We start from the raw sequence: 13,112 nt of genomic DNA, 5'->3' as shown, positions 1-13,112 counted from the left end.
CATAAATTACACAAGTTCCTAGATGTTTGTCTTGGAACATCTTGAAACTTCATGTCTTGGCTGTTCATGTTGTGAACTGGTATTCTCCATAACACTATCTTTAGAAAGAGAAGTCAATGGCAAGCAAGCATGCTACAAATACAGCCTGCCACCAAACTTCCTTTCCCGGTGTCCCAAAAGCATCAACGTGTTTTGCCACTTTACCAATGCGGTCAACACCTCAGTCCGGAGCCCATCCATGAAGCTTACCCTTGTTCCAGGTAAGTGCGTTAAAATTACTTTAAAATCATGTGATTGTGAATAGAGCCTCCTCGTTCATTGCTTCCTTCATTTGGATATTCAGTGAATATCCGTTAAATACATTTACTGTGACAGGTCTTGGGTAAACCATAGGGAACACTAAAAGAAAAAGCAGCCATGTTCTCCGGTCTCTAGCCTAGGCGTAAGATGGAGAGGTGATTGAAGATGCTGTCGCAGATGCTCTGACAACTATACAGATTAGCCTGTTTGGTTTAACTCTACTGCTGATAGTGGGGGGGGGGGTGGTTTTTGAGGCAGACTGGAGTGAGCAGTATCTGTGTCTTGCTGAGATTTCTAGACATAATGTTGAGGGCATGTGTTGTCAAAAGCACTCTTTTCCTGACTTGAAGTCATTTGAAAAGAATTGGCGGGAAGAATGGGTGCCTACTTTCCGCATCCTCTGTCACCACTGAGCCAGTGTGACCTGGCATAGTCTCAAGGTGAAAGGTCATGAGCTGTGTGACTGTTTCTATGTGAGTTCATGTAGAAGAAACTGCCCCCAGTCATCAGAGAGGCAACGTGTTACAGAGGATTTCCGGTAATAGCATCCCTGCTAGACAAAGTTTTCCTAATTCTTCCTCCTAGTTTGTTTGTCCCATTTACTAAATGCTCAGTGAACATTCTTGTCCATGTTGGTAACTAGGACCATTGAAGTAGGAAGGCACTATATGGCCTTAAAACCCTCGGTGGACAGGGTAGTCTCTTATTTGGATGGCATACATTCGGTTCTTGTTGTTTCCATGGTTTATATTTCCTCTGTCCAAACTGAGAGTTCTCCGTATTAGAGGTGGGCAGGAAGCAGAGAACAGCAACTGACCACTGTACGAGGTTGAAAGCAATAAGGGGTTTTGGAACACCCAGAACAACATGAAGGAGTTTAGTTCTCCCCAGGCCACCAGGAGCAAAGGCAGTGTGAACTCTAGCACCAAAGTCTGTGCAGCCTGATCTTGGTTCCTTCTTCCTTCTCTTCCTGGAAACTGTCTCTTTTGAATTTCTTGTATGCGTTTTTTTTTTAATAATCTTGACTGGGACAGGGCAGGTAGATCTCCACAGCTGAGACAGCATCCCTCTCCCCCATGCACAAGGCCGCAGGCCAATCATCAGCAAAACAAAACTAAAGGGAGATGATTTTACACATGGAAAGGGTTTCTGAGTGGGTAACTGCCCACCTGTGGTTCCCTGCTGGTGCTTAGAAATGGTCATTATTTAGGGGCATTTGGATTTCAAGTGTTTGAATTAAAGGTGTCAACTTTCTTTTTTTTTTTTTTTTTTTTGAAGAAGTCATATACAGTCCTTAACTACTGGTCTTGATTTTTTTTTTTCTATTTTATTTTTCTTTCTTTCTTTCTTTCTTTTTTTTTTTAAGTCACTGTAAGTTTGTGTTGAACACAGCACTGTATAATACAAGGGCAGCTTCATACAAGTGCACAGTGTATACTGAGTTCACCCTCCCAACTCTCATCCTCTCCTCCCCTCCCCCAATAGTGCTCTTTGTTCCCCTACATTATTCCATCTCTAGGGGAACAACACAATATCTGTCTGAGAATGGCTTAATGTGCTTAATATGGTCATCTCCGGTTGCATCCACTTACGCGCAAATGACATGACTTCCTTCTTCTTTGTGGGTGGAAGAAACCCCTGATTGTCCCTTTTATTTCCTATTTCCATGTTTCTGATACAGGGGAGAATATCACATGCAGGGATCCTGTAATAGGTATCGGGGAGCCTGGGAAAGTGATTCAGAAGCTGTGCCAGTTCTCAAGTGTTGCCAGAAGCCCCGGCCAGATCATCGGTGGGATCATCACGTACAAATGTGTGGGCTCCCAGTGGAAGGAGGAGAAAAGGGGTTGCATCTCAGCCCCAATCAACGGTTTGCTCAAGCTGGCCAAGGTGAACCTGGAACTGTAGACTCTAAGCCCTTGGAGTGGGGTAGCTCTCTGGTTCGGTGGAATTCTCAGCAATTAGGAAAATTGGCCAAGCATGACCAAATGCATGGCCAAAGTATGTTCTACTGGCTACTTTTCTAATTGCTGCAACAAAATATATGACAAAGGCAATTTAAGGAAGGAAGGAAGATTTTGTTTCAGCTCACCACTGGAGGGTGAAGTCCATCATGGCAGGGAAGGCATGGGAGGGAGAGCCTAAGGAGGCTGGTCACATGGCATCTGCAGTCAGGAAGCTAAGAGAGGTGATGCTGATGCTCAGTGCCTTCCCCTTTTCATTCAGTACAGGACCCAGGCCCAGGGAATGGTGCCATCCACATTTACAGTGGGTCTTCCCACTTCTGTTACCCCACTCTAGAAACCCCCTCTTAGGTTAGCCTAGAAGTTTGCTTCCATGTGATTCTAAACCCAGCAAGCTGACTATCAAGATTAACCATTCGGAAAAAAAAAAAATGAAGCCTAGAAATGCTTTCAAAACACCTACACTTGAATATGAAGGCAACAAAGTGTGTGGTGTGTTCTAGGGTCACCTGGGTGCCTAACCTCAACTGCTCAGAACCTCATGTCCAAGACCGGCAAGGGGGTGGTGTCTTATACTTTCTTGGTAATCTCCTTCAAATAGCTCTGACATCAAATAGCTATAATATTTTCACAAAGAGATAGTATAAAAATAAGATTCAATAACAAATAGTTTAATTAGGAAACTACAAGATGGCTCTGGTGGAGATGTCCCAGCCTTCAGTATTTTAAATACAACTTTCTGTGTGTTCACAGAAGGGACACTCATCAGAGGCTTCCTTTAGAAGACAGATTTTTTTTTCAACTCACTTTTCTTAAAGAGTTAAAAATGTAGCTAGTTAGAAAACAGATGTGTACAGATAGACGATAGACTCTGTCATCTGAGTGGAGATACTCGGAGAATAAAAGTGGACAACTTCTTTATTTTTATAATAGTATTTTTATTATTAAAATATAATCACAAAAATCTACTCCATTCCTATTCCTTCCTCCAATTCTTCCCATGCATCATGTTCCTCTTTTATATATACACACACACACACACACACACACACACACACACAGCCTTCTCAATACATTCAATGTTGCTTATATGGATATGCTTTCAGGGCTGACCACTTGCTATTGGATAACCAATTAGGAAACTCATCCCTGGGGAGACTACTTCTTCTCCTCTCAGTGTCCCTTCTTGCCTGTAGCTCTTTGTCCAGGGTTGGGACCCCGTGAAATTTCCCCTTTGCGTGGTAACGTGTCTACTATTGTTGTCCTTGTACAGGTCTTGCTGAGGCAGCCATGTTACTGAGGTAGTATGGGTGAACCCTCCTTTGTCATTTCTAGGAGAAACAACTCACAGCTGATTTCCAAGTTCTTACAATCTTTCCATCTCCTCTTCCTCAGCGTTTCCTGAGTCCTAAGCACAAGTATCTATTGAGCTGGATGCCCCATGCTCACTTATTTTTTGCATTTTGACCAGGCATAGGCTTCTGGAATGGTTTCCGTCTATTACAAAGAAAAGTTTTCTGGGTGAGGGTAGGAAGCTCTATTTATCCGTGGGCATATGGGTAAGAATTTAAAATGAGTCAGGCATTATGTGGTTTAGTGAAGTGGTGATATATGGTTCTACTGTAAGATCCATGACCTCACTAGCCCCAGGGAGCAGGCATGATTTCCCTCTTGTTGAATGAGCCCTACTTCCAATTAGACAGTGGTTTGTTACTGTCACGACATGAGTGCCTCTATTGCAACATTTGCAATATCTTACCTTGTTGGTCTCTTTTGAGGTTCGTATATTTCACAGCTGCATAGGACTACAGTTTGCTTCACATCCTCAGCACCTTGCACAATGTCTTTCAGGACTATGAAAGTAAAAGATGACACTGTTAATAATTATTAAAATTATTAGTAATTAGTTGCATAGTACCTTTCAGGACTATGAGAATAAAAGAGGACACTTTTAATAATTAGGTTGAGATAACAGATATAGAACAGTGTAGAACAGTATAGAACAGAGGGGCAATCATATTCACAATCAGAAGTATAAGGGGAAAAAAGAATGGTAGATGTCTTTCCATATGAAGTGACAAGTTTTTTTTACTTTAACTCTATAGCAATCACACATATCACTCCTTTACTTCAAGTTAGACTTCAGGTTAGCATATGTTTAGCTCTTTGCTTTCTGTATACATGGCATCTTAAGTCTTTTCCATCCTGAGGATCACTCACAGATAGTTGAAGGAGGGAAGGCTTGAACTTACAATAGCACATACTATTGATTATAGGCATTAAGAAAATCGGGGACCACAGCTTCCAAATCACCAGGGTCAAAACATCTTCATTTGTTCTGGAATTATTTTTTTAATAACTAGGCTTTGATCAAGAGCCCCTCCCAGGACCAGAAGCTCCCTGCATTCCTGAGGGACCTCTCTGTTAGTGCTGGGAAGGAGGAACAGGATATCCGCTCATCTCCAGGGAGCCTGGGAGCCATCATCAGCATCCTTGATTTGCTCTCAACAGTTCCAACCCAAGTGAACTCGGAGATGATGAGGGTAAGTGTACTTAAGCCTTGTGGGACTTTGGAGTCTTCATTTCTCACACCTCTGGACTTGTGTTCTGGAAGCATTTCTCCTTTCCCATGTAGACTCATTTTCCAGGGCACTGATTTGGACACGAGAATAGCCCAATATGCCTTGCAGGCTACGGCTTCTAGATCAGAGGGATCTCAATTTCTTTGAAGGATCTCTGTTTTCATTTGTTAGTGTATATAGAATGGATTCTTACTAGCTTTCTAGGAATTAAAAAGGTTCCAAAATATGTACAAGATGAGTATGATGCTGTCAAGCTAAAGCCTAGGAGGCAGAGCTTTTGGCACACTTATGAAAGGACAGCTTCAGACAAGGTCTATGAGAGACTCTTTATAAAATTCATTAACATAGGGAGACCTGTCTTAATTGTGGTTGGCACCATTCTCTAGACTGGGGATCCTGGGTTATATAGGAGTAGAGGATGTGAGCCGAGTTCTTGCATGCATGAAACCATAGCTCTCTGCTCTTGACTGTGGATATAATATTTTCAGTTCTCTTAAGTCCTTGCTGCTGTCAGTTTTCTCTGCCACGATGGGCTGTAATCTGGAATTGTAGACCCCTAAGTTTTTTTTGTTCAGGTATTTGTCACAGCAACAGAAAGGAAACAAAGACAAGATTCTCCAAGGTCTCGTGAACTGGGAGGTATTTGTTGTTTGTGGAGGAAAGAAAACTCCTAAGAGTTCAAATGGAGAGGCTCTCATGAAGGGAGACATGCAGAGGTTAAGTCAGAATAAAATACATGAGGGCTGGCAGGGACTGAGAGATCAGGGCCTTTATAAGCCATTACCACACTTAAGACAAAAATTTGGAAATCACAGAACTGGAGTCCAGTGAGAGCTGAAGTCTTGGAGGAGAGCACTCTCCCCAAAAGTGGTAGATTTTACCAATGTGGTTTTTACCAGAGACAGGCTTGAGAGGAAGGGCAATGGGACATTGATGATTTAGGCCAACTTCCCTCACTCCCGCCTTCTTATCATTGCTGCCTCCTAGTGGCCACATCCAACAAGAGGCCAAGCATGGAGTAGAGTAGCAAAGTGCAAAGCTTTAAGTTTAGGGGTGGGGCCAGGACAGCAAACAGTTATGGGTAGGGTAGCTTGGACAGAAATGTATTGTGTCACTCACTGTTCTAGAGATGACTCAAGGTGGATGCAAAACCATGTCCCCTTCAACAGAGCTGCAAGAACCTTTCTTCTCTTCTCTAGCTCTGGGGAATCCAGGCATACTTTCAATCCTGCAGCATTACCCCAATCTCTATCCAATTCCCCCCCTTTTGTCTTTTGTATTTTGTATAGATATTATTGGAGTTGGGAGTCACCAGATAATGCACAATAAATCATTACCTACGTTCATTTTGTTGCTGTGATAAATAGCACAACCAAAGGCAACTTGAGAAGGAAAAGTTTATTTTAGTTCATATGAGAAAGTGACAGTAGGGATTTGAAACAGGAACTGTAGAGGAATGGAACTTGGCTGCTCACAGGCTCTTGCTTAGCTTGCTTTCTTATACAGCTCAGGGTCACCTGCCTAGGGAATGAGGTTGCCCACAGTGGATTGGGCCCAACCAAGACAATTTCTCACAGACATGCCCATCTGCCATTCTGTTCTAGGTAATTCACCTATTGAGAATTCTTCTCAGGCAACACCTGTGGCTCTAGGCTGTGTTGAGTTGACAGTTAAAGCTGACTAGAACAGATCCTTAATGCAATTAAACTTGTAAAGGCTATCTCTTCACATAAGGTCACATTCCCAAGGCTTAGGTATCAGGATATATCCTGTTATAAGCTGTCATTCAGCCTGGTCCTTAGATTTATTCTCCTATAGGTCAGACAAGGCAAAATTACAGAGAAAAATATTTTTAATTTTTTGAGGGAATGAGTGAAAAGCATTGGGTCCAAGCTTAAGAAAAGGAGAAAGAAATTGTTTATCAGGAAACAAAGCTGCCCTTGCAAACACTCCCATGGCTTATATGATGCTTAGGGCTAGAGCACATCTTTAGAGACTTTCTTGTGACATGCCACCTACCAAAAAGCCTCCACTGGCTTTTGATTTAAAGTACAATCAACAAAGGGCCTGGGGAGATGTTTGTAAGGTGTTTACCAAGTAGGCATGGGAGCCTGAGTTCCATCTCCAGAACCCATGTAGAAAAGCTGATCATAGGACTGGACTCCCAGTGCCGGGAAGCAACAGGAGAATCCCAGGGGTATACCAGCCATGCAATTGCATTGAATCGGTGAATTCCAGGTTCAGTGAGAGACCCCGTGGACAGACATCATGAAAGGGACCCAGTGCTAACCTCTGGCTTCAGTACCTTCATGCACACAAAAGTATGCACACCCATAGACACACATATACATGCATACACATACAAAAACCAAGCAAGCTAAGAAATAAGATCCCGCCCAGACAGCCACGTAAGTCTTAATAGTGATAGGGGTGATTCTCACAATCATTGTTACTAAATGCTCATCACAGTCCCATGGCCTTATGGTCCCCACCTCTGCCATGTTCTGTTGTGAGAAAGCAGGGGACAGATCTCTGCTTGCGGTGCTTCAGCTTCTCTACTCCCCGCCCTTACTTATACGCACCGACCACCACCCAGAGAAATGCTCTTTTGTCTCTTTTGTCTACAGGATGTGCTTGCTACCATTAATGTCATCTTAGACAAGTCCACCTTGAACTCCTGGGAGAAGTTACTAGAGCAACAGAGCAACCAGAGCTCTCAGTTCCTGCATTCAGTGGAAAGGTTTACCAAAGTGCTACAGCTGGGAGGCAAAACTCCTCCATCCTTCTTCCACCCTAACGTTCAGATGAAGAGCATGATCATAAAACATGGCCACCCCCAAGTCTACCAACAGAAGTTTGTCTTCCCAGACTCCGACCTGTGGGGTGATGTCGCCATCGATGAGTGTCAGCTGGGAAACTTGCAGCCTGATTCGTTTATTGTCACTATGGCTTTCCCGACTCTCAAGGCCATCCTTGGCAAGGATGCACAGAAAAAGACACCTTCCCACAGCCTAGTGATGACAACCACTGTCAGCCACAGCATCATCAAGCCATTTAGGATTTCCATGACTTTTAAGAACAACCATCCTTCAGGTGGCAAGCCACAGTGTGTTTTCTGGAACTTCAGCCTTGACAGCTATACAGGGGGTTGGGACAGCAGTGGCTGTTCTATGGAGGATGATGGTAGGGACAGTAGGGACAGGGTGTTTTGCAAATGTAACCACCTGACATCATTCTCCATCCTCATGTCCCCAGACTCCCCAGATTCAGAATCTCTCCTAAAAGTACTTCTGGATATCATTACTTACATCGGATTAGGGTTTTCCATCTTCAGCTTAGCGGCCTGTATAGTGGTGGAAACCATGGTGTGGAAATCCGTGACCAAGAATCGGACTTCCTACATGCGGCACATCTGCATAGTTAACATTGCTCTTTGCCTTCTGCTTGCTGACATCTGGTTTATTGTGGCTAGTGCTATCCACAATGGTCACTACCCACTCAACAAAACAGCCTGCGTGGCTGCCACCTTCTTCATTCACTTCTTCTACCTCAGCGTCTTCTTCTGGATGCTAACCCTGGGCCTCATGCTCTTCTACCGCCTGATTTTCATTCTGCATGATGCAAGCAAGTCCACCCAGAAAGCCATTGCCTTCACCGTAGGCTACGGCTGCCCACTCATCATCTCATCCATCACAGTGGGGGTCACCCAGCCGCAGGAAGTCTACATGAGGAAGAATGCATGTTGGCTCAACTGGGAGGACACCAGAGCACTTCTGGCTTTTGCCATCCCAGCCTTGATTATCGTGGTGGTGAATGTGAGCATCACGGTCGTGGTCATCACCAAGATCCTGAGACCTTCCATCGGAGACAAGCCAGGCAAGCAGGAGAAGAGCAGCCTGTTCCAGATCAGCAAGAGCATCGGGGTCCTCACGCCACTCTTGGGGCTCACTTGGGGTTTTGGTCTTGCCACAGTGATCCAGGGGAGTAATGCTGTGTTCCACATCATATTCACCCTCCTCAATGCCTTCCAGGTAAGCCATATATCCAGGTACCGGGATCACAGGAAATGTCTGTTTTCGTGGGATGAACTAATGATAGAAACACAAACAAGAGGAGGAACGGGGAAGGGTTTGAATGCACAGGAGACCTAAGCATCAGAAAGCCGTAATTACAAGCACTCAGTAACACAAAGGGACATAGTTCTCTGCCTCCATGGAACCTTGAACCTCTTATCACCTGTGTTATAACTTAGTTCCAAATGTCCCCATAGTACAATTAGGAGGAGAGTCACCGTTCTAAACTAGCTGATGCTGTTTACTCAAGATAATCTTGCCCTAGCCTTATCTCTTAAGTAAGAATGGCACCGTCACTAAGTCAGGTCATGGCTCCATTTAATCTCTGCAAACATCAGCAAGCTCTGGCTTTGTAAGAACAGGCTTCCTGTTGGGCACTGTGTCTCCCTCTCTAGTGCCCAATAAAGACCTTGGTCTAAGGAAGGTTCTCAAAAGCCAGTTGCAAGAAATAGATGCAACGTAGTTCCTCCAGAAAGATATGTAGAAGAATGAAGGCCCTATATATTCCAATGCCTTTGGTAGTGTTCAGGTGAGAACATTTCTTTGTTCTCCTGTAGTATGTAGTCGCTTACAGTGGAGGCCAGTTTATTAGATGAGCTGTAAGGGAAAGATGGATGACAAGGAAGCGTCTTAGTCCTGGATGCTTGTGACAAAACTCTATGAACCCCAACTCCTACCACCATGTGTTATGGGCTACAAGGTTCTTAGCTATTGGTTTTCAAGATATGCTTCCATGAAAAGAAATACCTCATCCCATGATTATCTTCACAACCTAGAGGGGTAAATAAGGAATAATGTAGGTTAGAGAAGTGTATTAGCATGACCCCATTCATGGTTGGAGGAAAATAGAAATTATTGCCCTAGCATCGATTGTCTAAGGCCCCTCACTGTGTAACTGTTGTATAACTTAATGCCACCATGTCCTGGACTTATCACATGCACTCAGATGAGGAAAGAGTTGGCACAGAGTCAACACCTGCTTCACAGTTTTTCTGAGGAACTAGATGACGGTGCTCCATTAAAATGCAGTCCTTACTTCTTTCCACAGGGGCTCTTCATTTTACTCTTTGGCTGCCTCTGGGATCAGAAGGTAAGAACAACGGAAGTTTCATGTTTCTGGCAGTGTCTAACATGCTCGAACAAAATCTATTGAGTTGACACTGGTTTCTTTTAAACAATGCAGGTGCAGGAAGCTTTGCTGCATAAGTTTTCGTTGTCAAGATGGTCTTCTCAGCACTCAAAGGTAAGCAAGCTTGGTCCTGGAGAGATTTCCTGTGTCATACCTCATGGACTCCATTAATGTGATAGGAGGAAATAGACTAACTCTTACCTTGGATTGTGATCAGTTGGGTAAAATATAAACAACCCGCCCAGCTTCTGTGACTAATTCCAACACAGATTATTCAGCGATTACTGCTTCTTGCCACAGTCTTCTGATTCAATGTGTCATACACATCTCTTTAAGATGTGATTCACAGCTTTCTATGGCAGATAATCTGAAGGCGACATCTAAGCCAGAGCAGTGGTGGGTACTTGTTTCTCAGTGTTCGGTAGGATCTCCATGAGCTGGAGACCAGCCTGGGCTATTTAGCAAATAACACCAGGACAGCTAGATCTGCATAGTGAGACCCTGCCTCAAAACCCAAAACCAAGAGCAACATTACGGAGCCCTTTAGGTGCAAATCAAATTCTCAGTGAGAAGTTTCTGGGTAGACTTCAAAGAATTAGGAAATAAACAATGTAAGAAATTATAGTGAAATTTTCCGTAGTTCATTACTTAGAGTGTAGCTCTTGTCCTTGAATATGATGGGCATTTTTTATATTTTATACATATGCCAAATTTTATATGCCAAAATATACCTGAAAAAAAAACTAACAGTAAAGTTAAAGTAAAAGAAAAAAAGAAAGTCTACAAAACAGTAAGACATGCATTTAAGCAAGGATACAACTTAGCTTATGATTAGTGTGTAAAAAAAGCTAAGCTGGTTCCTTAGCAAAACAAAAATAAAACAGAGAAAGGGAAGGAAAGGGGAGGGGAGAGGGAAGGGAGCAAATGATGAATTCAAAGAAGGGGGGAGGAAGAGAAGAAGGAAGAAAGAAGTGAGAAACAGGCAAAGAGAAGGAGGGAGGGAGAAAGAATGGAGGGGGTGAAGGGTAAGAGGGAGGGAGAACACAACTCATATATATATATATATATATATGTGTGTGTGTGTGTGTGTGTGTGTGTGTTTATATATATATATATATGCAAGCTATTTATTCCGTTCAGAGCACCACTGGACCAAAGGGATAGGATTAGAAACCCAGGAAAGTGACCACTAGAAGCCAGCAAGCTAACCGAGGGTGCCCCCCCCACCCCCGCGCCAAGATTCCAAATAGCCCTGGTCTACAGAACTTGCTTTGTAACTGTCTTTTCCCCTCTCTCTTCCAGTCGACATCCCTAGGTTCAGCTACACCCGTGTTTTCTATGAGCTCTCCAATATCCAGAAGATTTAATAATCTTTTTGGTAAAACAGGTATGTGTGACTACTAGGTACTCCCAGGTGGACTGGATCAGACTGCCCCGAATGACCACCCCGCTTAGGCGGGGACCTAAGCAACTGTGTTTAGGTTAGAGATTGAATCCAGGAATTTGCTCCTATGTTCATAAGCCACCGGGAGCTTGCAAAAGAAGAGCAGCTATTCTAAATGATCAACTAATGTAAACTCATGAAGATTTTTGGAGTCTTGACGAGCCTTGGAGATCTATCAAATATAAGCAGTATCTGCAAGGTCTTGGCCTGTCCAACACAGAATTCTTTTTATCCTGTTAATAGTAGAGACATCATTTTTCTGTGTTGCACAAAGAATAAACATGGCAGTTGTGATTATAGGATTCACCTCAATATTGTTCCCTCCCTCTTATAGAGCACTTTTTCTTTTCCCTTTTATGCACTGAAATTTGCAAACTGGGTATACATCTGTGAGGCATCATCCAAGCTAGATATTATATTGGTTGATCCTACATTCTACCTGGGAAATAGGAAATAAATAGTGTTAATAAATTCACAACTGGCCTTAGCTAATCAGAATGTAAATCCAGTCTCAACTCCTGCCTTCCACAGCAGTCTCCTCAGATTGCCCTGGCAAGACAGCCCTATCACATTTCTGACACAAAGGACAGTCCCAGCACACCCCCATGAAGCAGTCCCATTTCACTGCCCCTCATAGAACATTCCTGTCCCACGGACCCTCCCACAAAGAAATGGCCACCCAAACGCCTTCCTTTTCCGCTTTTGTTTTTACTGTGTTAGGGATCAAACCCAGGTTCTCGATTGTGCTAAGCAAGCACTGTACCACAGAGCCACCTCCCACCCCCATGTCCATCCCTTCAAAACCAGATAGATCTCACAAATGCAAACTTAGACTGTGTCCACTTCCAGACCCTGGCCATCACACATTTGCTATCAAATATATCTGAATCTGAATGTTCTGGGGAGTCCGTGGAGACCAGACCTCCACTGGATAGAGTCGCAAATGGGGGTGGGGGGTGGGATGACTCCAGAGACTACCTACTTGTCATGTTTTACTTTGGATGTCACTAACTTGACCTCACATGAAATGAGTCGCTGGAATACCAGAACTACTGGACTTCATGCGCATTTAGCATTTCCAATGAAGCGAGCAGAAATTGTTAACTAATCCACTAAATCTGAGCTTTGCAAAATATGAGGCCAACAGAATACGCTCTTTTTTTTTTTTTTTTTTTTTTTTTTGTGAACTTTCCAGATCTAAGTTGGGAGGTGGGCCATGTTCCTGGTGTGTCAGGGCCTGAGATTCCTGGTCGCTGAGGTTGGATACTCTTGCATGGACAGCCTTGCTCTGGATAAGAGTTTTCATTGGTGGAGGGGGGGGCTAATTACTGTAACTTTGGTTTATGTTGTCAGCAACCCCAAAGGTCCCCCCAAGCAATGATGGAAACCCTGTTAGCAGTGGCAGTTCATCATCCTGATGGTAGGGTAGTCACTTCGACCCTTCCTCCTCCCAGTGCTTGTTCTGTATCTCCCTCGCGCACAGTGCCTGCCGTCCGCCCGCATAAAGCTGAGCAGTCCCTCCAGCTGCCTGCCCGCTGGGCTGGTCCTTGGTACTTCTGTTGGTATCTGTCGCTCCTTCCCACCCTGCCTCTTTCTCCCAATAAACTTCTCTGTCCTTGC

General features: G+C 43.8%; 1 protein-coding gene across 4 annotated transcripts in view; it reads left to right on the top strand.

Moving 5' to 3' along the window:
• Adgrf5 (adhesion G protein-coupled receptor F5) overlaps window positions 1-13,112 on the top strand; it is a 92,834-nt gene that overhangs the window by 75,075 nt on the left and 4,647 nt on the right. For 3 of the 4 annotated variants that reach the window (XM_051204585.1, XM_051204587.1, XM_051204583.1), the window contains 7 exons: window positions 105-260; window positions 1,982-2,190; window positions 4,628-4,807; window positions 7,474-8,877; window positions 9,968-10,009; window positions 10,103-10,162; window positions 11,351-11,435. In XM_051204585.1, the coding sequence (XP_051060542.1) occupies window positions 105-260; window positions 1,982-2,190; window positions 4,628-4,807; window positions 7,474-8,877; window positions 9,968-10,009; window positions 10,103-10,162; window positions 11,351-11,435 (2,136 nt within the window). Of the gene's footprint in view, window positions 1-104; window positions 261-1,981; window positions 2,191-4,627; window positions 4,808-7,473; window positions 8,878-9,967; window positions 10,010-10,102; window positions 10,163-11,350; window positions 11,436-12,845; window positions 12,913-13,112 lie in introns of all 4 variants that reach the window. The other variant, XM_051204586.1, reaches the window with a different exon arrangement.

The sequence above is a fragment of the Phodopus roborovskii genome, unplaced genomic scaffold, assembly GCF_943737965.1.
Source record: "Phodopus roborovskii unplaced genomic scaffold, PHOROB, whole genome shotgun sequence".
NCBI lineage: Eukaryota > Metazoa > Chordata > Mammalia > Rodentia > Cricetidae > Phodopus > Phodopus roborovskii.
The sequence above is the reverse complement of the archived record's forward strand: the minus strand, read 5'-3'. Positions and strand labels throughout refer to the sequence as shown.